The sequence below is a fragment of the Monodon monoceros genome, unplaced genomic scaffold (genome assembly GCF_005190385.1).
Source record: "Monodon monoceros isolate NGI ecotype Baffin Bay Population unplaced genomic scaffold, NGI_Narwhal_1 Super_Scaffold_7, whole genome shotgun sequence".
Taxonomy (NCBI): domain Eukaryota; kingdom Metazoa; phylum Chordata; class Mammalia; order Artiodactyla; family Monodontidae; genus Monodon; species Monodon monoceros.
Window position 1 is genome coordinate 100,416,074 of NW_021703784.1, and position 26,583 is coordinate 100,442,656.

Consider the following 26,583-nt stretch of genomic DNA (forward strand, 5'->3'; position numbering starts at 1 on the left):
ACCTGCAGAAAAGGAAATCCAAATGGTCAGTAAGCATTTGTAACAGGATATGGAGAGATTTTTTTCCTGTTAACAGAGTAAATATATGACAAATAACCCCACATTCTAGAGGGAGGGTCTTGACATGCTCTTGAAAGCTTTCTAGAAGAGGCCAGAACCAGTCCTTTGACTATCAACCCCCATCACCCACCTCCAGATAATAAGAGACAGCTAAATGATTCATTAAAGGAAAGAGAAGGGGGTCAGTGTCATACTTAGCCTACTTGACACCCAGAACAGATGACTTTTTAACTCTCTCTCCACTTTATGAGACTATTTTGGTAATTATGAAATGAAGCTATACCCAATATTGAAGACATTACATATTTCAAAATAGATCATGTCTTTGTTCCAGTAACTTCCTCTTTTGCTTTTTTTCTTTGTTGTGCTCTATTGGGCCAATGTCTTTTCCTGTTGGAACAGTGCCCTCTTCACATGCTATAAAGGGATTCTGCAGATGTAATTATGTCCCCAAATCAGTTGACCTTAAGAAAGTGACATTATCAATGTGGTCCTAACCTAATAACATGAGCCCATTAAAAGCAGTGTCTCTGGCTGGTAGAAGAAACCTCTAGAAAGGAATGCAACTTAGCTGACACTTTGATTTCAGCCTTACTGAGAACCCAGACATGCTGTGCCCAGACTTCTGACCTACAGATTTGTGGGCTGATAAATGAATGTTGTTTTATGCCACTAAATTTGTGATAAATTATTACATAGCAATAGAAAACAAATATACGCTCTACTGCCCATACCCAGGTAGACTGCTCCCACCCTCTGCCCTTGGTACCCACCAGTAAGAAGCCTTAGGGGAATGTAAGGTGGTTTTCCCTCTCCAGCCCTCCCCCATCTGTGGTTAGTATGCAGACTACACCCTGTTTCACACGGCTGGACTGAGGCCAAGACAGGGCTCTGCCTGGCTCTTCCTCCCTCATCTCATGTCCTGAGGTGCCCGCTAAAAGTCTTTGGTCTCTTTAGTGCAGTCGTGAGAATCACTGTTGTAGTGATACCCTACACTTTCCTACCTTTGGATGCTGTTGCCATTTTTTAATTGTACTTTTTTATCGTAAATTAAAAAACGAAGAGCATCTTTGTTCATAAAACTTTGAATTTTGGCTGGTTTTCTTAGGATAAGAAATGCTGAGTCAAGGCGGATGAACATTTTTAAGGCTCCTGACATACACCGCCAAAATTTTCTAGAGACTCTACCCATCTACCATCCCATTAGTCAAGTATGATGCCTAAGGTTATTTTATCTAAGCTGAGGCAGTGGAGATTTGGGGTCAAAGAATTAGGAGATATTTCGGGGGAAGACCCTCTTCTCATTTTACCTCTGAACTCTCTCCCCCTTAGGGACCCATCTTCACTCCCAAGCTTCCAGTCGCCTAATGGGAACCTCTACCTGGAAATTCCAAAGGCACCCAAACTTGATATGTCCAAAACCAAATCACTTCTGTCACCTTTCCACCTCTTTTCCACTGAAATGCTCCAGATCCAGAAAACTGACCTATCGCTGTGGCTGGGACCACGGTGGTAACCATGACGATAACCATGGCAACCAGATTCCCTAACGAAGTCACACGGAGTGCAGACAGGAAGCAGGAGACACTGAGGGACAAGCCCGTCCTCTCCCGCGTTGGGCACAAAATGGGACATTTAAGGGCATATACACGACAGCGCCTGCGCACCAAGGCACGGAACGAAAGGGTGACGAACATACGTCACGGAGCTTCGCGAAGCCCGGGAATCAAGGCATCGGCGGCTGGTGCAGAACCGCGGTTTCGGTTCTGGGAGTCCGGGTTTTTGTGCGCCCAGGCCCTACTTTCGCGCCCGGCTAGGGATAACTGCGCAGCCGCCGTAGGGCGGGCCGACCGCCAGGCGGGGGCGCGCGAGCGGCCGCGCAGGCGTTTGTGCGCACGCGCCCTCGGACGCGCGTGCGCGCGTATATTCCGGGAACTGGGAACAGGAAGCAGAGGGGAAAGGGTGGGATTGAACCCGGGTCTTGCGCATGCGGGCGGCATACAAAGCATTTGGCGGGTTTTTCCGGGCTGCTCTGTTCTGATCCCGGCCTTGAGATGTTCCGTGGTGGCTTTTAGGAAGCTGGACGTTCTCCCCAGGAGAACGACTTCTCAAGATTTCTGCTCTCTTCCTTTAGGCGTTTGGGGGCTTCAAGAAAAAACGTGTTTCTCCGTGACTGACGGCTGGGGCCTTCCGACGGCCTGAGGTCTTGGGCCATTTGGTCACTCTCCGTCTCGGTCCCTCGGAGGGTGAAAGGATCAGAGGGACCTCGTCCTGCTCATCGATCTCCACGCCTGTGGGTTTCTTGGCGTCAGGTCGGAGCTGGGTGGGCCCGGCCCCGGCCCTCCTCCTGGGTCATCATGGCCGTGTCCGCCCAGCTCTTGGTGGAGGAGTTGGAGATCTTCGGCCTAGAATGCGAGGAGGCTCTGGTTGAGAAGTGTGAGTCCCTTGCCCCCTCCCTGGACCCCAGCCCAGGTTCACGCTCCCGCTCGGTTCCGAGGTTCACCTCCCCTAGATGGGGCTTCTCCGTGTTTGTGAGATGAGTTAAACTGAGTATTGAGATTTGGGATGTGAGGACTGTGAAACGCTCACAGGGTACTGCGTGGATTCCCAAATCAAAAATAAGAATATGAAGAGCGATTTTAAATCGGCGCAGTCTCACCGAGTTTGGAAAATGCTTAAAGCTCAATAACAAAGCAAGAGATGTTGGGGTTTTGAAAAGTAGCTTTTTATTCCTGGCTCCTCCCTTTCCAGCCTACACCTAAACTTCTGCTGAACCATCACTTCTCATCAAAACTGTTGGTGGTCTGTGCAAATCTGAGTCCCTTGAGGTGGGTTCCTAAAATTGAATTTGAGCTTTGGAAGGAACTTTAAGGAGCTTGTCAGCTGTTTACAGATGGAGAAACAAATAAGGAGAGTTAATTGCCTGAGCTGGTCTGTGAACCAGGTCTCCTGTGCCCGAGTCCAGTGCTGCATTGTATTGGTCCATCGTATCGGTCAGGGTCTGGGGCAGTGTAAGGAGTTGTTGGAAGCAAAGTCTTTGGAGGGGTGGACAGTCTCAGTTTTAGAATCAGGGTGATTGTGCACCTGCCTTAATCATTCATCAGCATATTGAACTTCTTTTTTAATATATAAAACCAGGATGCAAACATGGTAATTTATGAGAGACCAGAATACTCCAAGTTTTTATCTCCAGGGCATTCTCTTCCTAACAGGAGACTTGAATGAGAAAGCCAGTCATAGTCAGAAATTTATTTGGTGAGCCTGAAATCAAAACAAGAGAATTTATAAAGGCTTTCATCTCATTTAGGACTACATTGGCAGTGCTGTTGGAATTCTAGACTTGGAATTCATAATTGCTAACCTCGCTGGGACTTTAATATTGCCTGACAGTCATACCATATTTCCCTGGTCTGTTCACCCTGAGTCTCCTATGATTATTCGTCACCTGCCGCGCCTTTAACAGCCTTCTGTCCCACTCTCACCCTCAGCCAATGAACTTACTTCCTGTTTTGCTGAGAAGCATTAGAAGGAATTAGAAAACTTCTTTAAGCTACCCCCATTACTTCTTCCCACTGACCCGTGTCTGTGCCATATTCCTTGCCTCCTCCCATTACAGTAAATAAATTCTCCATATTCCTAGCAAAAGCCACATGCTCCACTTGAGTCCTAAATCCCATTCCTTCTCCTCCTCAAGGACATCACTCTAATAATTCTCCCCTTATTTTCCGTTTTTCTCTCTATAAGGTTTTTTTTCCTAATAGCCTAAGAATGTGACTGTTAGACCGCCTCCGTTTAAATACTCCATTGTCCCGCCTTCCCACTCCAGTTATCTTCTCCCAATTACAACAAACCTCCTCCTCAGGATTACCTATTCTTCAAATTTTTCCTCTTTATGCCCATTTCAGTCAGCTTTTTCCTCCCCACCACTTCACTGAAATTGCTCCTCTCAAAGTCACCGACGACCTTCACTTGGCTAAAGCCACGGATGCATTTTCAGTCTTCGTTTGGATGAATAGCAGCATTTGATGCCATTTATCGTGTCCTCTCCTTTAAAACACGTTTTTTCTCATAGCTGCTTGGATGCTCCTCCCAGGTGTTCTCTACCATGCGCGTCACCTCCTCTCAGCCTTTGCGGATTCACCCGCATCCGGAGCCCCGAGATACACTCGGCTCCTTGGTGATCTCACCTGGTCTCCTGGGTTCACATTCATGTGTTTGCTGATGACTCCCAAATTATATCTCAGCCCAGACCTTTTGCCTGATCTGTGGGCTGGTCTGCCTCCTAGATGTCTCCAGCTGGATGTCTGATTGGCATCTAAACTCCACGTGTCTAAAGCTAAGCTCCTGCTTCCTCTCCTCATAGTTCCTCCTGCTGCCTCCCCAGCTCAGTTAACTGCCCCCTTCCAGGTGCTCAGGCTAAACCCACAGCATCATCCTTGACGCCTTTCTCTCTTCACACCCCATATCCAGTCAGCAAATCCCACTGGCTTTACCTTCAAAGTGTTTCCCACCTAGAGTCCAACCACTTCTCCCCCTCGTCCACTGCCACCACCTTGATCCAAGCCACCATCATCTCTCACCTGGACTTTGCCATGGCTCTCTTAATTGGTCCCCCTGATTCTGCCCTTGTCCCCTTCAGTCTGCTTAACACAGCAGCCAGGGTGACCCTGTTGAGTGGAAGTCAGATCATGTTACTGCTCTGTTCAAACCCTCTGGTGATTTCTTGGCTTGCTCAATAATTACAGTGGCCAACGGTCTGCACCCCCTTCACCCTTTCAACTCGTCTTCTGTCGCCTCCTTCCTCAGTGCATCCCAGCCCCAGAGGCCTTACCGATCTTGCTTCTCCCTCAGGATCTTTGCCTGAAAGCTCTTCCCCTCAACACTGTCTGACTCGCTCCTTTACTTCCTTCAAGTCCTTACTCAAACATCACCTTCTCGGGCTTCCCTGGTGGCGCAGTGGTTGAGAGTCTGCCTGCCAATGCAGGGGACACGGGTTCGTGCCCCGGTCCGGGGAGATCCCACGTGCTGTGGAGCAGCTGGGCCCGTGAGCCATGGCCGCTGAGCCTGCGCGTCTGGAGCCTGTGCTCCGCAACGGGAGAGGCCACCACAGTGAGAGGCCCGCGTACCAAAAAAAAAAAAAAAAAAATATGTCACCTCCTCAATGAAGCCTTCCCTAATTACTGGGTTTAAAATTGCCGGCCCAGGGCTTCCCTGGTGGCGCAGGGGAAAAAAATTTTTTTTAATTGCCAGCCCCTCCCCCCACTCCCCCATCCCTGTCCAAGCTTTATTTTCCTACAAAGCACATTTAATTGTCTAACGTACGTCTTTTACTTATTTGTTTTATTTTTTCTTTTTTTAAATTTATTTATTTATTTTTGGCTGCATTGGGTCTTTGTTGCTGAATGCGGGCTTTCTCTAGTTGCGGTGCACGGGCTTCTCATTGCGGTGGCTTCTCTTGTTGAGGAGCAGGGGCTCTAGGCGCGCGGGCTTCAGTAGTTCTGGCATGTGGGCTCAGTAGTTGTGGCATGCAGGCTCAGTAGTTGTGTTACACGGGCTTAGTTGCTCCATGGCATGTGGGATCTTCCCAGACCAGGGCTCGAACTCATGTCCCCTGCATTGGCAGGCAGATTCCCAACAACTGAGCCACCAGGGAAGCCCTACTTATTTGTTTTCTGTCTCCCCTCCATAGTGAGCTGCGTAAGGACAAGGGTGCGTCTCTTTTTATTCACTGCTGTGTCCTTGGGCCTCGAACAGTGCCTGTCCCTAGTAGGTGCTGAATAAATTTTGAATGAATTTAAGTAGAGGATTATTTTCACTTTTCAAGATGAAAGCTGCAAGCAATGAACTAAGTTCTTACGTGTCCAATTTCCCCCTGCAGTGATAGAGCTGTGTGTTCTGTATGGACAGAATGAGGAGGGAATGGCTGGCGAGCTTATAGCCTTCTGCACCAGCACACGTAAAGACTGCCTCACCTCAGAGACCCTAAACTCTTTTGAGCACGAGGTAAGAACAAACTAAAAAAAAAGGAAAAGAGAAGAAAAAAGAACAAACTATAGGCAAACTGATAACGTAACTCTCCGCGTCTACTCAGTCGGGAGACAGTGCGCTGTATTGAGAAGAGTGTGGGCTTTGGAGTCGGGCCTGGATTTCAGTCCCAGTGTGAGCTTGGACCAACTAACCTAATGGCTCCGAGCCTCAGTTTCCTCTCCTCTCAGTGGTTCTCTTGATCTGTACTTTTTATGGTTATTGAATGAAATGAGAATGGACGTGCCTAAAACTGTGTCTTCAACAAATAATTGGTGTTAATATTAGAACTGTTATGTGTTGTAGGGAAACAGTCACAGGTGAAGTCTTTAATTTTTTGGTCTATCGTGCATCTTCTGCATTCTTCCTTTGAGGAATTTTATATCTTTGATTATGTTTCAAATGCCCATTATTACCTCATGGCTGTGGGGAACGCCTCCTCTATTACTTGACTATGGAATAATATATTCATTATCTTTTCTTCCTCAGTTTCTGAGCAAAAGATTGTCCAAAGCCAGGCTCGGTGCCTCCAAGGACAGTGGGCATGCGGGAGCCAGAGACATCGTTTCCATACAAGAGCTGTATCCTTTTCTGCTCAAGGCCTTTGCATCAAACCACATATTGTATTTCATCATTTATCTATCGTTATTGTTATCATTGCATTATTGTTATCTGTTGCATGTATAATTTTAGAAACAAGCAACCAATGTAACTAATACTCAGAGTTCTTATTTGAGCAACCCTTGCCTTCGATTTTGGGTGGAAGTTTATTGTTTCTCTTAACCAGTGTTCTTAGAATTGAAGTGGAGGAGGAAGAGGAGACCCTCTTGAATGCTTACACCACACCCTCTAAGGTGCGTGTGCCATGTTTGGAAATTGCATTCTACACATAGCATTTTTTTCTTTAGTCTAAAAATATCAGCACAGCGTTTGAAGTTCTAAGGGGGAAAATTCACCACTCATACAGTTTCCTGCTCTACTTCCACTTGTGCATCATCCTTTCCGATCACATGCATAGATGTTTTTGCCTGATGGCCGTCCTTGTGGACACATGGTTGTCCTGCTTTCTTCAGTTATAATATCATAAAATTTTTATAAATGCAACTTCTCCATAATTACTCTTTTTTAATGGTTGCCTAGTTTTGTATCAAGTGGACTGTAACTGAATGATCCGACTTGGGTGTTGGAGCCCAGTGTGAGAGGTGGAGTAGGGCAGTGGAAAAGCATTGCCCTCCATGCCTGAGTCAGAGACCTCGGTGACCTTGAGTGAGTTGCTTTTATCTCTCTGAGCTGCCTTTTCCTTTCCTTTAAAATCAGGATCCATTCATTCACTTATTGAGCAGCTACTATATGCCAGGCACTGGGTGAACTGGTGAATGAAACAGGTTTGGGTGTGCTCTGCCCTCAAGAAGCTGGCAGCCAGCGCCGATAATATCTCCTATCTCAGAGGGCTTGAAAATTAAATGAATGTGTAAAGCGCCAAGCCCAAAGCAATGTATTCAGTAATATCAATAGTAGTTACTCTTTATAGAAAATACATTTGCGGAAATCCTTAACCAGAGAGTAAGCCTTAATCTTTCAAAGTAAATTACATTGTAAGAAAGAAGGTGTATAGTTTAGGTGTGCCTGTACAGAGCAAGAAAGCGAAAATGTTCACAGTGTCCTGCAGGACTGACTCATGGTAATTCAGCTCTCAGTAGACTGTTGCATAAGTCAGATGCCAATTTACTTAATTTACTGTTGACGTATACACCCTTTTGATGGCTGAAATACCATATCGAGGACACCCCATTCCTGCTACAAAAGTACCTAAGAGGCTCAATCACGGATTGAAATTTGTGACCATGGAATCAGAGCTGAGAGAGTTGGGTTGAAATGAGCAAACAATTTGAAATATGTGTCTGAAGCTCAGAGGAGAGGCAGAATGGGGCTGGGCTAGAAACAGGAAAAATGCTTAGAACAGTGCCCATCACACGGAAACTGTCAGGCATCAGTGGCAGCATGATGACAGAGTCAGAGCCAAGCCTTGGCCTTTCCCACCCAAACAGTGCCAGTGTCAGATCTTAGGGGCAGGGGCGCCCCTGTTACAGAGGTGAATATGTCAGTGGTCTTAGCTTGTCACCATTAAATATTTGGCTTGTGCAATTGACAGCTACACTTTTGCTCCCATGCTCACCATAAATCTTGGCTCTCCACGTGTCCTTCCTGCTAGGGAGAGATGCGTTCGCCTGAGGATTTGAAGTTCCCATGATGTCGGCATTATGATGCTAATAAGTGAATAAGCTGGCATCCTTGGCTACAATTTGGGTTCCTGTGTGGTGCGAGGATATGCTCACCCCAGGATATGAGACTGTGGTCCCTCGGTATTTCTCATTACGGGTGAATGAACTGGCACGTAGCATTAGCAGTGAGTCTCCTGAGCTTGGTTAGAGTGAGCGCACCCCCAAGGAGCATAGCTGGAGCTGGTTTGCTGACACAATCAGGTTTCACCGCAAGGTCTGAGGATGAGAGCCGCGAGGCTCTGCTCTCTCCCCGAGTCCCATCCTCTGTCCGTGTCCTGGGAGACCTAGAGTTCTGTAGCCCACTGTATATTAGAAGGGTCTTTGGGGGAAATCGTTTGAGAAAATATATCAAAACCATAAAATTTTTACCATCCTATGGCCCAATAATCGTCCCTAGTAAGAGTCTCCCCTAAAAAAATAACCCAGGGCTTCCCTGGTGGCGCAGTGGTTCAGAGTCCACGTGCCGATGCAGGGGACGCGGGTTCGTGCCCCGGTCCGGGAAGATCCCACATGCCGCGGAGCGGCTAGGCCCGTGAACCATGGCTGTTGAGCCTGCGCGTCCAGAGCCTGTGCTCCGCAACAGGAGAGGCCACAACAGTGAGAGGCCCGCGTACCGAAAAAAAAAAAAAAAATCCAAATTCTAGGAAAAGCTATGTGTGTGAAAATGGGCATCTCAGCATTATTTATAGTCACCAGAAATTACAAATGCACCCAGAAATAGAGAAGTAGTTAAGTAAATTATTGTATATCAGTTCAATCAACACAGCTACTAAAAAGGATGAAGATTGTGACAATGTGGGAAAATGCTCATAATTAATATAGAGCAAAAAATTCAGTGTATGTATTACTTAAGTGAAGGTTCATATTCAAAATAATATTACAACTATTAGGATTTTTTTAATTGGAAAAATATTGAAATACTAGGAAGGAATATTTTTATTTTTTATTTATTTATTTTTTTGCGGCACGCCTCTCACTGTTGCGGCCTCTCCCGTTGCGGAGCACAGGCTCCGGACGTGCAGGCCCAGCGGCCATGGCTCACGGGCCCAGCCGCTCCGCGGCATGTGGGATTCTCCCAGACCGGGTCACGAACCCGTGTCCCCTGCATCGGCAGGCGGACTCTCAACTACTGCGCCACCTGGGAAGCCCTAGGAAGGAATATTTTTAAATGGCTCTTGTATAAGGCTGGTAGCATAAGGGTCTTTTTAAAATCTAGTTTCCATTCCAGCTCCTTAATGGTGGTTTTGAATCCTTTCTCTCCCATCTGTTCATCGTCACCCCTGTAGGCAGCTTTGGTGGCATAACTTAAACCTGCAGCCAGGAGGAGCCCAAGGATAGGGGAATGTCTGCAGACTAGCTGGCCGCCTGGTTGCCGTCCAGGCAAAGATTTTGTCATTCCTCAGCCACAGTTGGTCGTCCCAGACTCTGGGGAGCAATGGATCTCGGGATTTGGGGGTTTCACCCTCTGCTCTGGGCATCTCTGGATTCTTGATGAGCAAAACCCAGAAAACAGAAGTGACCATCAGTGAGGCATTTGCTAAATCCTCTCCAAGTATGAGCTCACTCATGTTATCTGCCTGGAGTCACTCCCTTCTTTAATTTTGAAAATGCGTGGTAGACTTTGCCAAAATAAATAGTAACATGGTCCCATCCCTTGTCAGGAAAATGTGTCCACGCAGGTCAGAACCGTATGCATAGCAAAACTCACAGCTGTTGTAAAGCAAAGAGAGGTGGGGAAGGAAAGTGAACGCGTGAGTGATTTGAGAGGACGGATCGCCTGCTTGGCAATCCTTTTTGGGGAATGTTGGCGTTTGTTTCATAATTGCCTCCCAAATGGAGACATGATACTGATGAATACTGGGTTACAGTTGACGAGGATTTCTCTCTGAGATTATACTTGGAAAATGGGCCTTAAGAAGAAAACCAACCCTATCCTATCTGTGCCCTTCATTCGGGCACCGTTCTCCCTTTCTTCCTAAGGAACTGTACACTTAATTAGCAGCCTGGATCTAGAGTGACTGGGCCCTTTTCCTCTTTTGTTTCTAGGGTTCTCAGAAGCGAGCTATCACCACTCCGGAAACCCCCCTCACAAAAAGGAGTGTGTCTACTCGAAGCCCCCATCAGCTCCTGTCACCATCAAGTTTCTCTCCAAGGTATGGCTCATAATTAATTCAGCTGCCCAACAGCAGGCCTGCCCTTCCCTTTCTCTGGTTATCTAGTGGCGGCTGACACTACAGCATGACTTAATGAATATGAGTGGACTGTTACCTCTGCAGTGAGCTGGCTGGAAAGCCTACGGCTCTCTGCCCTCCCTGCTCTCTTGTCCTGTGTGGAAAATTACTGTTTCTTACGGTAATTAAGGGAACTCACTTTCCACCCGCTTTTCTGGGGCTCATTTCCTAGATCAGGAACTGATATCTTCTACTGAAAACAACCTGTCTATTCAGAAGTTGGGAGGCCTTTGAGTCTTGCCAGTAGAGGCAAATAGGTTTCCACCTGCTTCTGTTAGTTCGTGTGTTGTTGGGTTTTTTTTTTATCTGAAGTATTTATTTTTAAAAAAGAAAAGCACGTATCTTTGTTCATAATGTTGCGTAACCTGTTCTTTGTCCCTCACTCGGGTTACAACTAGTTTCTGAGAGTTTTCTTGTCACTGTGAATCTACACCAACTTAATTGGTATTTTATCCCTGCTGCCACCTCTGCACATAAATCCACAAAGATCACATGTGACTTTTGGAAATCCATAAATGACATGTCTTATGTGAGAGAATTCCATAGATGAGAGCTCTACTGAGGAGAAGAAAGGTTTCTAGGCGCTGCCACATCAGGATGAGGCAAAGGAACAGTAATGTTAACCAGTTAGGGAAACACTTGGCTGCTAGGAGTCACTTCTTCTAGACAGAGCAGAGCTTAAGACTTTCTAGCCCTGTCACATTAGAAAGGAGATGATAGGGAATTCCCTGGCGGTCCAGGGGTTAGGACTCGGTGCTTTCACTGCCGTGGTCCTGGGTTCAATCCCTGGTCGGGGAACTAAGATCCCGCAAGCCACGCATCATGGCCAAAAAATATTAAAAAAAAAAAAAGAAAGGAGATGATAGCCGTCATTCAAGCTGAACGGTGGTTGGATTCTGAGGGACGATTTGACTTCAGTGTGGTCCACTCCTGCTTTCGGGAGTTCTCAAACTGGCTTCCACAGTGAGCTTTCCAGACTTAGAAGGGCATCTTTGGATGCACAGAGATGGTTGGTGTGGTGTACAGAGATGGTTCTCATAGGTGCTGGCACCATGACAGCAGTTCTATCCTCTCAACAAGCAAGGCTTTGCAACTCCTAGATCTGTCTACAGCTGACCCCCTGTGAGCGACTCCCTGCATTAAAGGGCCGGCTGTAACGCCCACCCCATGGAGCTTCACAGGGAGGAGCTCGGAGCAGTCGGCGATGTGCTGCCTAGTCATTTTTTAATGCACACCAATGAAGCTGACGTTAGAAACTGGCTTTGTAATTTATGAAAGTAACTTCTAAATTATTCAGGTAGAGGCAGCATTGGAGATAAAGGTAATTAATCAAGCTCGCTTTCTGTGGCCTCCCTGGAAAGGAGGCACTGGTGGCACCCATTGCAACGGTGCCCCCATAGAACTTGTTCCTGCAGAGTGTCGGAACATTAAATGAAGCCTGTTTTAATTGGACCTCTCTCTACGCTGTGTTCATGACCAAAGGGTTAGAAGACCTCGCTGTCCTCTAAGCAGATCAGCAATACCCGTGTGTCCTTGGAGGTGGAATTTATCAGTCAGTGAGTGGAAATACGAGAACTCGTCCGTTGAGACTCGGAGAATGGGAGTGTTTGTTCACCAGCTGACAGAACTCATTATGCGTCCACCTGCAGAGACACTGGGGAAAGCTGATTCATTTCATTTAACTTCATTTCATTGCTGTTTCTACCTTGAACTATGTCGTGAGGTCTTAGGTGTATGCACAGCAACTTTTGGCTTATCCACAGTTCCAGGCTCTGATGATGTTCTAACAAATGCTGAAAATTCATAAGAAGAAAATAGTACTCGGAACTTGCTTTTTAATCAATTCAGAGTTTGGGTTTTGTTTTACTTTGTTTTAAGCCAGGAGAAGACCTTTTAAAATGTGTCCTTGCATCGAAACTCCTCTGAACACGTTTGGTGTTCCTTAACCCCCTCATTCCTGAAATTCTTTAAAGGTCCAGAATGTCCAACCCCATTAAGCTGATTAGATTTATAAAATGTGAGGCCAGACTGACGTTCCTCCAAATCTCCATTTTCAAAAGGTAACCTCATCCTATTCCTCTCTCCTCTTAGGTATGAACACACTAACACTAATGTCTTTTGCTTCCAATTAGTGCTACTCCCTCTCAGAAATACAGCTCAAGAAGTAACCGAGGAGAAGTGGTTACCTCCTTTGGCTCAGCACAGGTGATGTCTTGGTCCGGGAGAGAAGGAGCCAGTAACATCAGCGTGAAGGTCTTGGGGTATCCAGAGCCACTAACCGGGAGCTACAAATCCATGTTTCAGAAGCTCCCAGACATTCGAGAAGGTAATTGTTTTTCTCTTTGAAATTCTGGAGGATATAAAACCACCCGGAAGGGTCTTGAGTCAGTAACAAAGCTTCAGCTAGGCTGGTAGAACAAGTTTCAAGGTTGCCTTTGATAGATGTCCTCCGGGTGCCCCTATTAGTAAAAGGATATGAGATGATAACTCTCAATAATTCTCCCAAATCACATCACTTTGCTAAAGAGAAAGCACATAACCGTTTCCCAGTAACAACCACTTAAACTGTGTAAAGAAAGCCAATTAAAGTGTTAAAGGAAGCAAAGACACTTATGGCTTCTTCCTTGTGAAGAATGGAAGGCTTTCCAGGTTGGGCTTGGCTTCCCCTAAACCTCCCTGACGACCTGAGTGAGAGGAAGGCTAGGGTGGGAGCCGGACTGACTCTGGGATTGTGCTGCGTGACCCCCTGTGGCCAAATGGCAGGCCGGGTTCAGCAGCCCAATATCGGGAAATTGGCTCGGCCTTCAGAAAGTTACAAACTGGCCGGTGTCCTAGGCACCCTTCCTGCTTCTGTAAAATGACTGACTTTAATGTTTTACAAGGTGCTATGTTTTCTCTTCTCGGCAAGTGAAATGTCTTAAACACACTTTCTGCCCTCTGGGATTTCAGTTCTGACCTGTAAGATAGAAGAACTTGGCAGTGAGCTCAAGGAGCATTACAAGATTGAGGCTTTTACTCCTGTTCTAGTCACAGCACAAGTAAGAGTTATTCTAATAATCTTTCCTGAATGATATTGTTCTTTTAAATCGATGAAAAAGCAGCCTCCTGCTTCCTTTTCACTAATCGTCTACCTTCTAGTTAGAACATCTATCTGGGATGAATTTGGTAAAATGGGTTATAAGTGCTCTCTGGTTTTGTGACCAGAGAAAGTCATTTCCTTTGCACTTGGATTAGAGTCTTGCATGTAAACCAAGATTGAGGGGTTCAAGCATTCAAGTATCAGGATATGAGGACAGCAGCAAGGTGAGGATCTCCAGAAACGGTGACTCACAGTCTCTCCCCTTCTCTGGCCTCTGTCATTAGGGACCAAGTGTTGCCAATCGTGTCTTTATGTCATAGTTTAATCTGGCACGTGCACCAGCGCTTTCTCTCTAGAACGTACTTTAAGGGGAGATGTGTTCTCAAAGATTCTTTATGGTACCTCTGTCATGTGTTTGCATTCAGAAAAGAATGGCCAGTTGGGGAAGATAGGCAAAACCATGTCATATAAGGAAGTTTTGGGGGAATTTGGGAGGAAGTAGTGGAGGGGAGGCTGGGATGTACAATCTCGTGGGGAAAGATTAGACTTCCTCAGTTTGCCCCTGGGAGTGGGAACAGGATAGAGGAAGCCACAGAGAGAGAAATTTCAGCTCAGTTTAACGAAGAACTTCCTGTTAAGAGGCACTCTGGTGTGTGGTTCAGGATATGGCCCTGGAACCGAACTTCTGGGCTTCAAACCCAGGCTTCTCCCACTGTTTGACCTTGACTAAATTATCTAACCTTTCTGTTACTGGTTCTTTTCATCTGTAATATGGATGCAGTAATAGCATCCACCTCCGGTTGTTGTGAGGATTAAATGAGTTAATACACGTAAGCCTTTAGAACGGTGCCTGGTGTTTAGTGAGCTCAGTAAATGAGAGCTTTTGTTAATGGTTATCCAGGGATGCGGTGCATAGGCTGCTGGGGGTGGCAAGGGGGCAAGTTCCCCTTAACTAGAGATGCTCTGGCTCAGGCAGCCACTTAGAGGGGCTCAAGCATTAGGTGGTGGGCAGACTAGATGCCTTTTAAGGGTCCTTCCACCCCAAGGAGCCAGTGATGATGTTCGTGGTCACCTCAGGCTCAAAATGATGCCCCGACAAAAAAAAATGTGTGTTGTTGTTTTGAAAGGTCTGTTTCGCTCTTCATTACATTGACCAGATTTTGAACTCCTGTCCCAAAGACTGTCATTCTTATGTGTACCTTCGGCAGGAGCCCGTCACCCTGCTGGGCCAGATTGGCTGTGACAGCAACGGGAAGCTGAACCACAAGTCGGTGATTCTTGAGGGAGATCGGGAGCATTCCTCAGGCGCTCAGATTCCGTTGGATCTATCTGAGCTCAAAGAGTATTCTCTGTTTCCTGGACAGGTGAGATCAGGGGCGTCTCCCACTGGGCACGGACATGCTTGTTTGCTCCGTAGTGTGTGTAGAGGGCTGTGGCTCCAAGAGTGAGCGTTTCGTCACTGGCCAGCTGCCCCTCGCTTTTGACGTCTGATGCCGTGAGGTGTAGCTGGAGCTCAGGCCCAAGAGGGGACACCAGTGTAGGGATTTCAACCTTCCCCCATATGCTCGGACCTTGGCTCTGGGATCTGCTGCCAGGTTCAAACCCCAGTTCCACCCCACAAGGCGGGTGATTACAGAGATGTTACTAACCTCTCAAAACCAGAGTGTCCTTGCCTGTGAAATGGGGATGATAATTCCTACCTCACAGGAGAGAGGTAAAATGAGGTCACCCATCTAAAGTACAATTATTATTATGCCAACATAACCCCCTTGATTTGTTTTCTAGAAAAATACCCCCAAGTTTACAATTACAGAATGAGAGTAGCTGGACAATACTTCTTTTTTTTCTGGCTGCGTTGGGTCTTCGTTGCTGCGTGTGGGCTTTCTCTAGTTGCGGCGAGCAGGGGCTACTCTTCCTTGTGGTGCGCGGGCTTCTCATTGCGGTGGCTTCTCTTGCTGCGGAGCATGGGCTCTAGGCGCACGGGCTTCAGTAGTTGCGGCACGCGGTCTCAGTAGTTGCGGTGCGCGGGCTCAGCAGTTTTGGCTTGCAGGCTCTAGAGCACAGGCTCAGTAGTTGTGGTGCACGGGCTTAGTTGCTCCGCGGCATGTGGGATCCTCCCGGACCAGGGCTCGAACCCGTGTCCCCTGCATTGGCAGGCGGATTCTTAACCACTGCGCCACCAGGGAAGTCCTGGACAATACTTTTAACTCTATCAGAGTATAACTTATTCCAGACCTCCCGTTCATCTCCCCTGTGATGCAAGCCTGTCTGCTGCCTGTCTTTCAGGTTGTGGTTATGGAAGGAATCAACACCACTGGTAGAAAACTTGTTGCCACCAGACTCTACGAGGTACCGGTGTCCCCCCACTCCCCCCCAGTTTGCTGCAGGCACAGTGTATGCGGTTCTGTCTGTCCTAGAGCCCATCCTTTGTAAGGGCCCAGTTATTTGCTTCTCAATTCTCTGTCTATAGAGTAGGACTTACCTCTAGGTCAGGGCCTCGCAAACTGTTCCCCTAAAGGGCCAGACAGTAAATATTTCAGGCTCTTGCAGGCCGTATGGTCTCTGTCACAATGTCAGCTCTGCCATCGTAGCACAAAGGCAGCCATAGGCAACCCGTAAACCAACGAGTGTGCTGTGTGCTAGTAAAAGTTTACTTACAAAAACAGGCGGTAGCCAGATTGCCCCATAGCCCGTAGCTTAGCAGTCCCTGCTCTAGCAACAATCCTCCACAGATTTCCAGAGGATGCGAGGAGAAGTAGCAGGACCCTACTCTCCCATCCTCGCCTAGCAGGACCCTGATCCTGCAGGCACCTGTTTTGCTCCTGCTTTTTGCTGGGTGTTTTATGAGTTTAGCCGTGACCTTGTGCTACCCAGGTTTCTTTGCCACTCAGTAAAGAAAAATGGCAGGACCATCAACTCTGTGGGCTTTTAGTTCCAAGGGGCAAGACACCCGCAAACACACCACCATTCAGCACCCACTGCATTCCTGACCAAAGACAGTGCCGGGGGCAAAACCTCACCGTAGCTTCTTCTCTCCTGTTTGAAGGGCGTGCCACTTCCGTTCCATCAGCCCACTGAAGAGGATGGAGGTAAACTTTGCTTCAAACATTATTTTGCTAACAGTGCGGGTGGAGGGTGGTGAACAAGGGTACAGGAGTGCAGTTCCTCAGGCCCCAGGGAAGCTACACAAGCTGTTTGAGAGCACCATGCCGGAGCTCCAAGGGCGACTGTGAATTGGTGGGTTCACTGGCCCTTTGTGGAAGGCCAGGAGTCTGAGCCTACATGGCTCTGTCAGCGTTATCGCCTGTGCTCTGACTCCACGAGGCCTGTCGTTTAAAGACTGATGTTTGACAGGTGTTTGAAGGTAGCTTTGAAAAGGGAAAAGAGCAGCTATTTATTTATTTATTTAAGTTTAAAAAAATTTTTAAAGAGCAGCCATTTTTAAAAGAATTTCTGTAAATGCCATGTGATATCCTGGACTAGATCCTGGAAGAGAAAGGGGACATTAATGGGAAAACTAGTGACATTTAAATAAAGTCAGGCGTTAGCAGTAATATACCAGCATTAATTCCTTAGTTTCAACAAACGTACCATAGTTGTATAAGATGCTAGCATTAACATTAGCGGATGCTGGGTGAAAGGTGTACATATGGGAACTCTGGACTATGTTTGGAACTTTTCTACAATTCTAAAGTTATTCCAAAATAAAAAATGTATTTAAAAATTAGACAAATTTCTCAGAAAGCCTAGAGTTATTTGGTCACTAACCTAGATGGGAAAAGACGAACATTTTAATAAACTTTGCTTCAGAACAATTCCAAGCATTTTTGTAAGCAAAGCAGAAGACTGCTGAGGATCAGCAGAGAGATGGCTGACACTAGCACATTGTCAACACCCCCTCCACGTTAATATCGTGTGAGGTCATTCTTAGTGGCAGCCTGGAATCAGGAACGAAATCTAGGAGTTTATGACATTGCACATTCTCTCAGAAAATAAGTGTTTATGGAAGCAAGAGTGCTGGTACTGGATCGACTTCAGGTAACGAAGAAAACAGACAGGGCTGAAATGCCCAGAGCCTGAGCTGTGCCAGGGAAGCCTTTGGAAGCAGTTGAGTAGGTTGTTAACAGACAGTTTGTGAGCAGTGTCTGGGCTCACAGCACCCTGGGTGTGGACACACAGAATAGGACGTGAGCCTGGCCCTCCTGGCACTCACCGTTTACCTGGGATTGACGTCTCCTGTAGGCTCCTCAGAACCATTAGCTTTGTCCCCCACAGCAGCACGGCACTGCTGGGTGTGGCGAGTGTTACGCTTCCCCTTGAATTCTCTGTCTCAGTTGAGTTGTTGCCACTCTGGTAGGTGAATAATGGTCCTCATTCCTGGAATATATTCCTGAACGTATTACTTTATATGGCAAAAGGGACTTTGCAGGTGTGACTGAGTTAAGGCTCGAGATGGGGATTGTCTAGGTGAGCTCAGTGTAATCACAGGGGTCCTGATAAGGGAGGGCAGGAGGGTGAGAGTCACAAAGATTAGAAATGTTAGGCCGCTGGCTTCGAAGGTGGGGGAGGAGCCGTGAGCCACGGACTGCAGGCAGCCTCTGGAAGCTAGAAAGGGCAAGAAAACAGATTCCCCTCAGAGCCTCCAGAAGGAATGCAGCCCTGCCCACCCCTTGATTTTAGGACTTCTGACCTCTAGGACTGTAAGATGATAAATGTGTACTGTTTTAAGCCACGAAGCTTGTGGTAATTTGTTACAGCAGCCATAGGAAACTAATGAAACTGCCTGTTAAGAGGTCAAGGGGGCTTCCCTGGTGGCGCAGTGGTTAAGAATCCACCTGCCAATGAAGGGGACACGGGTTCGAGCCCTGGTCCGGGAAGATCCCACATGCCGTGGAGCAACTAAGCCCATGCGCCACAGCTACTGAGCCTGCACTCTGGAGCCCGTGCGCCACAACTACTGAAGCCTGTGCACCTAGAGCCTGTGCTCTGCAACAAGAGAAGCCACTGCAATGAGAAGCCCACGCACCGCAACGAAGAGTAGCCCCCGCTCGCCGCAACTAGAGAAGACCCGCACGCGTGGCCAACAAAGACCCAAAGTAGCCAAAAATAAAATTAATTAATTAAAAAAAGAAAAAAAAAAAGGGGGGTCAGGGATCTTTGGGTTTTGTTGTTGTAAGCTACAGAACCAGGTTCAGACTAACTTAAGAAAAAGAGAATTTGTTAGGGGAAATCCAGGTAGCTCACAGACTGGACAGGTGGCTGGAACAGGCTTACAACCCGGATTAGGGCTTAGTAACTCTAGGTGTCCAGGTAGGAGGGAGTCCCCCGCTGTCTCTTCCAGGCACCTCTGCTGGGGTGGGTCAGCACCAATCTTTTTCTGTCCTTGGGTAGTTCACCTTGAGATTCCAGAATCCAGAGGAGAGTGTGAATGGCTTAAGCTGGGTCCCATACCTGCTCCTAGGCTAGGGGAGGACAGTGCACCTAATTTACAGCCCCCCCTGGTGGAGGGGGGCGCTTATGGAGGACGAGGCTGATTCTCCCCAAGGAAAGCAGACGCTGTGAGGAAAAGGGTGCCCCAAAACAATGGCCCTGCACCCCATCACACAAGAGTCTCCCGTCCCAAGCCTTGCACCCCAGCCTGTCATTGTGGACTCCTCGAGGTACCAGATCCTCCAGCTGCACTCACCAGCAGATGGTCCCTCACACCAAGCACTCAAATCTCAGGGCCATCCGGGCCCCTGCCTTGCCCTGGCTTCCGGCACACCCTACTTACAAGTGTAAGCAAAGTCACAAAAAGGCAAATACCACAAGATTCCCCTCAGACGAGGTTCCTAGAGTCGTCAGAATCATAGAGACAGACAGTGGGAGGGTGGGGGCCGGGGGAGCAGGAGTTGGTGTTGAACGGGAACAGAGTTTCGGTTTTACGAGATAGAAAGAGTTGTGGAGGGGGTGGTGGTGATAACTACACACCATTATGAATTTACTTAATACCACTGAAATGTTTACTTAAGATCAGAGGGAATCCCCTGGAAGTCCAGTGGTTAGGATCCGCTCTTTCACTGTCAAGGGCATGGGTTCGATCCCTGGCTGGGGAACTAAGATCCCGCAAGCCTCTCAGCACAGCCAAAAAAAAACGGTTAAGATGGTAAGTTTTGTGTTATATGTATTTTACCACACCCCCAACCCACCCCCGCCCCAAAGTAAATGTTGGGAGGAAAACCATGTAAGCAAACGGCACTTTGATCAAGTCTCTCCAGATGCCCACTTCCCTACCATGACTCGTGCACTGCTGGTAAATATCTACCGAGTTCTAGTCGTTTGCATACTTACCTGTCTCTGCCAGCAATGGAGGGTTCTTTGAGGGCAGGATGAGGTCTTGCTCCTCCTGGATTCCTGGAGTTGCACACGTAAGGAGACTCTCAGTGAATTGAGTCCCGTGGCATCTTTCCCTAACTGTCCTTTCTCCCACCATCCCAGCGTCCTCTCATCCGCATCTTAACGATCTTTTCTTTCTTAGATTCTGAGCAAATCATGGTCCTGGTGGCCTGTGGGCCATACACCACATCTGACAGCATCACGTTTGACCCCCTGCTTGACCTGATCACCATCATCAACCGTGACCAGCCCGACGTCTGCATCCTGGTAGGAGGCCCTCCTGGGACAGCTTCACCTGGGGAGGCACCAATGGGAAAACTGGGGGGTCGGTCTTAGAAAAAGGTCTGATGAGGTTCTAAATTTTTAGGACGAGTGTGGGACTCTCCTCCTTTTTAAAAATATTTTTTAGTGCTCAGCCTACATCTTTGGCGAGGTGAGGTGTGTGTGGAATTAATCCAAAAGCCCAAGCTGTTTTGCCGCCCTGCATTGACTTTACAGTATTCCCACCTCTGCCTCATTACTCCAGTTTGTGAACTCATCTCTTCTGAAAACTCACAATACAACTGCATGGAGGTAGATTTCCCTTGCTGGGTTGAGAAAGGAAAAAGCCCGGTATTGTAGGAGGCAAAACAGCTAGCATCCAGGCGTCAGGTCCTTCTGCCTGTGATACTAGCTGGGTGCCCCTGCCCCAGCTGCTGCCTGGCCCAGGCTGTACAGGTGGCCTTGGAGGGACGATGGACCCTGGACAGACAACTGCTAGGAGAGGCTATGTGAGGGCACTCACACACACGTGTGGTTCTGATTTGTTCTTTCGGTACCTTTGTTTCTCCCCCGCGGGCTTATCTGCAGTTTGGACCTTTCCTGGATGCTAAGCATGAACAGGTAGAGGTAAGTGACTGGGGTTGGGAGGGGGAGATACCGGATACTCACATTCAGTCAAGCCCCCACTGTTACTTTCGTCTCTTTGAGTTTACCCTGCATCTGTAACAACCTAAATGAATCCGTGTGGCTGATCAGGAAAGCATTATCACAGGGCATTTTTAATAAAGGTACTGAATTTAAGGGCTTCATTTCACCAGAATACAGAGCTGTTTGGAAGCTGGGGGAGGGGGATCCAGATATCCGAGTCCCGGTCCTCCTGGTGTGCGACCGACCCTTGGTGCTGAGGCAGGTGCCCGCGGGTCCCGGAGGTGCACCTGTGAAAGTACCTTCCTGACTGCTACCCTCACCTCCATGACCCACATCATCTTGCCATCCTTTGAACTTAAAACACAAATGACCCTTCTGAGGACATTTCTTCCCTTTGTCTCAGGAGGTTTTACCTGCCACAGAAAAGATTTCAAAACGCTCTTCCTCCTAGTTGTCCCCTCGGCTCACTTTCAGGAGGACTGATTCTCCGCTGCCTCCTTCCTGCCCCCAGCTAGACTCAGCTCCTGGAGCACAGAGGCCACTGTGACTCCTTCAGCTCCTCGCTCAGGGGCTGGCCCCCAGGGTCATCTGACAAGCGCTCAACAAGTGAATAAATGCCAAACATCTCCCCTGTAAACCTGTCTCCTCTTTTCTTGCAGAGCTGTCTACTGACAAGCCCATTTGAAGACGTTTTCAAGCAATGTCTACGAACGATTATCGAAGGGACACGAAGGTCAGAGTTCAAAATACTGGGCAGAACCTTACGCTTCCTAAGTTTCTCCAGGGCTTCTCATTAAGAAACTGAAACTGTTCAAAAGTCGTGGTAGTTCCCACCCTTATATCCTTTTGAACTACAAAGATCAGATAGAACCCTTGAACTTCAAGTGCACAGATTCTGAGTGAGGAGGCGTCTTTGTGAAACACAAAGATAAACACACTTGAAAAGGCTACACAGACTTTCGCTCTTCCCGTGCTCTTTCTTTCCTTCCTTCCTCCTCTCACTCCCTTTTGTATAAACTCATATTCCACGGGAATCTTCCCAGGGCGGCGTTTGATGACTTACAGCACAAAATCCCTTGTGTGAGTGAGTTTGGGGTGAGCCCAAGTCCTTCCCCGAGTCAGTGCTTCCCTCATTTCACGGGCGCCGCCGGCTTGTATGAACCATCGTAGAAACTCACGAGGGAGGGGGATCTTGAATGCTTGCCCCAGACCCTAGGGACGGGACTGGGAAAGGTCATAGCGGTGATGAGAGATGGGCAGTTCTAAACTGAGAGAAAAGCCTCTATTCCAGGAAGAGTCTAAGCTAGAAGTAGAAAGTTTTTCAGGAAGCTGACACCTCCGCTTCCTGTCCCTTCCCTCCAGCGCCAGGGTTTGAGAGAAATTGCCCTTGGTGGTGGATCTCCTCCTCTGGGGATCTGCCTTCCTGTAGCTGAGCTCATCAAAAACAAACATTCCCGAGGCTAAGCTTTTAAAAGTAAGTCTGTAACAAAGGTGGTTTTTAAAACAAGATGTATAATCTGCCCCTTGGCCGTGAGACCTGATCTCAGGCTTGATTAGCTGTAACTCTACCTTCTTGTACGAGCAGCATGAGCAGCATGGGCCAGTGTCGTAGGCCTCTCGGACTGGGGAAGAACACCCCCAACTGCCCCAGAGTCGGGGGCATGAATCGTGCAGGTGACAGCCTGCAGCTGGATCTGCCCCTCCCTCCCTCCAAGTGAGATAACATAGGTGCCTTCCCTCTGCCTCCCAGGTTTGTTGTGACCCTGAATGAGTTTGTCAGACCTGGAGGCCCCTAGCACTCCTCAGGAGATAAATCCCGAAACACGGGAGCAGGGCTGGTATCCCTGTTTTATCAGCCCTCAGGTCCCCTCTGGGATAGGCAGGGACTGCGGGGCGGTGCCATTGCGCAGGCTGGGTGCTTTTCGATTTGAGATGGGGTTCTGTTTTGGGCTCCTCACCCCGTATGGTATTGACAGCAGTGCTACAAACAAAGAACAAACCAGGCATTGTTGCCCTGGTGGTGAGCTCCCGGCACCACCAGGCACTTTGATCTGAGGCCAGTGTGTGCCTGGGGGGAGAGGGGCTGCCCCACCCTTCCCAAAACAGTATCAAAATGGCCCTCCTTTGGGGGGAATTTATTTTTATTCTGAGAGGTCAGAAACGCAGAGCATTAAGCTGATTTATCAGTGAAAACCAGAGCCAGTGAGGAAGCACCTCCCCTGCAAGAGCCCAGCAAGAGCCCAGCAGAGCCGGGGGAGCTTGAGGGAGGGGGAGCTTGAGGGAGGGAGCGGCTGCAAGGCCCCTCCCCACCATGATGTATGAAGTTGTGCAATGCTCAGCATAGTTGGAATTTTCTCTTGGATCCCTCCCCCTACAGCCAGCCTATAACCCTGAGCCAGAGGCCCGGTTCCTCCTTAACTGTTGCTCTGCCAGAGCCTGCACAGAAGCAGAGCAAGTCCATCTCTTAACGGCGGCCAGCCGTGCCTCCGCCCTTCGTGTCCATTACGGACTGAGCCCCGGGGATCTGAAGCACAGACTGTCCCCTTCGGGTCACCCCCCGGCCTGTCTGCCAGACTTCAGCACCCAAATCCATAGACTTGGCTACTTACAGGGACTTAACTTTCAATGTCAAAGGGACTATAATTTGCAAAGTGCCTTTTGTCTCAAGATTCTGAATTTCTGCTGCAGAAGCCTCAGTTCACGCTTTGAGCGGGCCTGACAAACAAGTGACAGGTGTGACAACCATCACCAACACCTTTATCCCATGTGAGAGGCAGCCACGTCCCTATACCTGCACAGGTGCCTGTACCTGCCTCTGGGAAGCCACTGCGTCTTAAGCAAGAGAGGGCGCTAGAAGTGAGAGCTATTGGTGGCTGTTAAACTCGCCCCAAAGTAACACTTTCCATCTTTACAATAGACCCCACCCCGCCAAGGACAGGTTTTTTTCCCCCTTTCTTCTTCTGCGTGGCTGGAGAGGTTAAAGAGTTGGCCTCTATAGAGTTACGGGGTTTTTCTTCACTTACATCTTGTAACCCTAGAGATTCTCCTGCCTCCATCAAAGGAAATGTCTGTCATCTCTGCTTTTACTGTTGCTGTTAGATATTTCTTTCATCTTTGTAAGACAGGCTGCTGAGAAAGAAAAACCAAGGGCGTTGATTCCCTGTGCGGGAAGGGTGGGCGGGGCGGGCTCTTGGCGAACCAGAACCTGCCGTGCCTTCCCCGCCCAGATCTGCTCAGCCTGCCGGGTCCCTCCCGAGGGAAGAGGCCCCCAGCCAGGGAGGCTACGTGACGCCTAAAAGCCACGTCTGTTCACACAGTGTGAAGAGTCAGAACTTTGGCTTCAGGTCTGGCTCTGAGGATTTTCAGTCAAATCCTTGTCTTTCCTGCTTTCCTAGATCTCCGTTTCTTCTCCCCTTTTTCTACGAAACAGTAGTCCTCTTCCTCTCTCGAGTAGAACATCATACGGAGCCAGGAGAAAGCATGTCCTGGGAGAGAGCCATGAGCCCCATCCAGGTGGTTGTGTGTAAATTAGGACAGATCGTCTCTCATTCCTGGTGTCCCATGGGGAACGGCACCCCGCCTTCATAGGAGAGCTCCGTTCGGAACTTCTTCCCTGGAAGTAGGCTCTTGTGTCCAGCTCTGACCCTTTAAGTCTGTCACCCAGCTATGCTAACTCAGCTGCACTCATTTTCCTTCCTGTTCTGATGCTTTTTTTGGCAAAGTAGCTCCGGCTCACACCTTATCTTCGTCCCATCATTGAGAGACGTGCACCACGAGCCCGTGTACCCACAGCCGCCCTTCAGCTGCTCCGACCTGCCTCGGGAGGACAAAAAGGTACCAGCGTCCCCTCCTCGACCAGGCAGCCAGAGTCCAACGTGCCGAAGGCGACCCAACTCGTCCCAGAAGCAGAGGGCGGGGGCGCCTTTGAGGCACACGTGGTACCTGCGTCTTAAGCTTCTCTTTGTAACAGGCAGACGTGTGATTTACTGTCCGTTGGGTTGGTCCCCCTTTCACTGGTCCCCCCAGCCCTTGCAGACCCCCCATTTTCATGGGGAAGAAGTTTCTAGCTTTGGTGTGCAAACGTCTGTCCCACCCTTCTCATTTTAGCGAGTGCAGTTTGTGTCCGAGCCCTGCACGCTCTCCATAAATGGGATGATCTTTGGCTTGACATCCACCGATCTGCTGCTCCACATGGGGGCTGAGGAGATCAGTAGGTGAGAAGGGTTTTTCGGTCCCACGGGCAGTTCCTCTGGATCCTGGTCCTGTCCTTGGCCAAGGGGTTGCTTGGCAGGGTTGAGAGGGCAGCCCCTAGAGCAGCACTTTCTGCCAAAGCCTTTGGCCACTGAGTTTCTCTGCACCCAAGGGGAGCGGTGGGATGCATGTGTTTCTGTTATCACTTGTTTCTGTGGTGTTTGAGACCCTGAAGGACCACATCCACTCTGTCTTTGCACTTAATTTCTAGTCATAGAAGTTCATCTACTTTTCTTTTTTTGCCACATTTGTGACCTACACAAGATGTCCCTGCTTGTAGAGGGTGACTGTGAATTCACCCCGCAGGGTGTTCCCCCTTCCAGAACAGTGTGTAGCTCTGCACAGGATCAGACACAGCCAGATGTGTTGAACTGAGGCTCAGCAGTTCACTTCTCGCATCGCCGTGATGGGAAGGAGTGTGGAGCAGTTTGCGTCCTAGGCGAGAATGAGTGTGTGTTTGTTGGCTCCGGTTGGAGGAGCAAGGGTCACCCCGGCTACAGCTGGCCTCGCGCCGGGACAGACTCCACGTTCACTGGCACGATGCGGAGCTGGTGATAGCCTGCCTGGGCCCTGGTCGCAAGGGGTTCCTGCTCTTTCCCTTCTCAACCCAGTGTCCTGCTCAGGAGACCGAGCGTTTGCGGGCAGGTCTTTAAACTTCCCCAGAGGTGCCGTCTTGTCACACGCCTTAGCCACGTCGCTTCTCTCTAGTTTAATAAATCCTCCCCGAGGAGAAACAGGCACTGATAAACAAGGTTCCACTTTCCGTTTCTTGCTTTTCTTCCTCTCCTAGTTCTTCCGGAACCTCAGACAGGTTCAGCCGAATACTCAAGCACATCCTGACTCAGCGGAGGTGAGCCTGCCCGACGGAGTAGCTGACCGTGAAGGGAGTGCTTAGGGGTCAGGGAGCTCTGACAGACTTGACCTCGAGACCTTTCCCAGGCCACTACCAGGGAACTCCACCCTGGGATGACAGGCCTGCATCCTGTCCCCTAAACACAGAGGAAAGGGAGACGGTCTGTGGAACCGTGGAAGCCAGTGGCGTAGAGGAAATCCATCTGGGGAGGGGGTCCCTGAATCAGCTGCCGCTGACTGTCTCTCTGTCTCTGCAGCTACTACCCGCTCTACCCTCCCCAGGAGGCCATGGCCATCGACTATGAGAATTTCTACGCCTATGCACAGCTGCCCGTCACCCCCGATGTCTTCATAGCCCCTTCAGAGCTGAGATACTTTGTGAAGGTAGGTTTGAACTCCACCATTTCCCAGAAACACCAGAACCAGTCTCAGAAAACAAATGTTAGTAAAACGCGTAAGTGAGCAGCGCCCCGTCGCTGCCCTCCCCGCCCCAGGGCACGGCACTCAGTCAGCCCAGCCT

General features: G+C 48.8%; 1 protein-coding gene across 2 annotated transcripts in view; it reads left to right on the forward strand.

Annotated features, from left to right (window-relative positions):
* The first annotated feature begins 2,000 nt into the window (after positions 1-2,000).
* POLA2 (DNA polymerase alpha 2, accessory subunit) overlaps positions 2,001-26,583 on the forward strand; it is a 25,741-nt gene continuing 1,158 nt past the window's right edge. Inside the window, exons 1-17 of one of the 2 annotated variants that reach the window (XM_029208322.1) lie at positions 2,001-2,496; positions 5,939-6,063; positions 6,574-6,665; positions 6,881-6,938; positions 10,413-10,519; positions 12,730-12,923; positions 13,547-13,635; positions 14,885-15,040; positions 15,963-16,025; positions 16,723-16,765; positions 20,194-20,318; positions 20,901-20,939; positions 21,620-21,693; positions 24,683-24,794; positions 25,068-25,174; positions 26,002-26,061; positions 26,321-26,447. In XM_029208322.1, coding sequence (XP_029064155.1) covers positions 2,418-2,496; positions 5,939-6,063; positions 6,574-6,665; positions 6,881-6,938; positions 10,413-10,519; positions 12,730-12,923; positions 13,547-13,635; positions 14,885-15,040; positions 15,963-16,025; positions 16,723-16,765; positions 20,194-20,318; positions 20,901-20,939; positions 21,620-21,693; positions 24,683-24,794; positions 25,068-25,174; positions 26,002-26,061; positions 26,321-26,447 — 1,650 coding nt within the window. In that variant the 5' untranslated portion in view covers positions 2,001-2,417. The remainder of the gene's footprint in view (positions 2,497-5,938; positions 6,064-6,573; positions 6,666-6,880; positions 6,939-10,412; positions 10,520-12,729; positions 12,924-13,546; positions 13,636-14,884; positions 15,041-15,962; positions 16,026-16,722; positions 16,766-20,193; positions 20,319-20,900; positions 20,940-21,619; positions 21,694-24,682; positions 24,795-25,067; positions 25,175-26,001; positions 26,062-26,320; positions 26,448-26,583) is intronic. The other variant, XM_029208323.1, reaches the window with a different exon arrangement.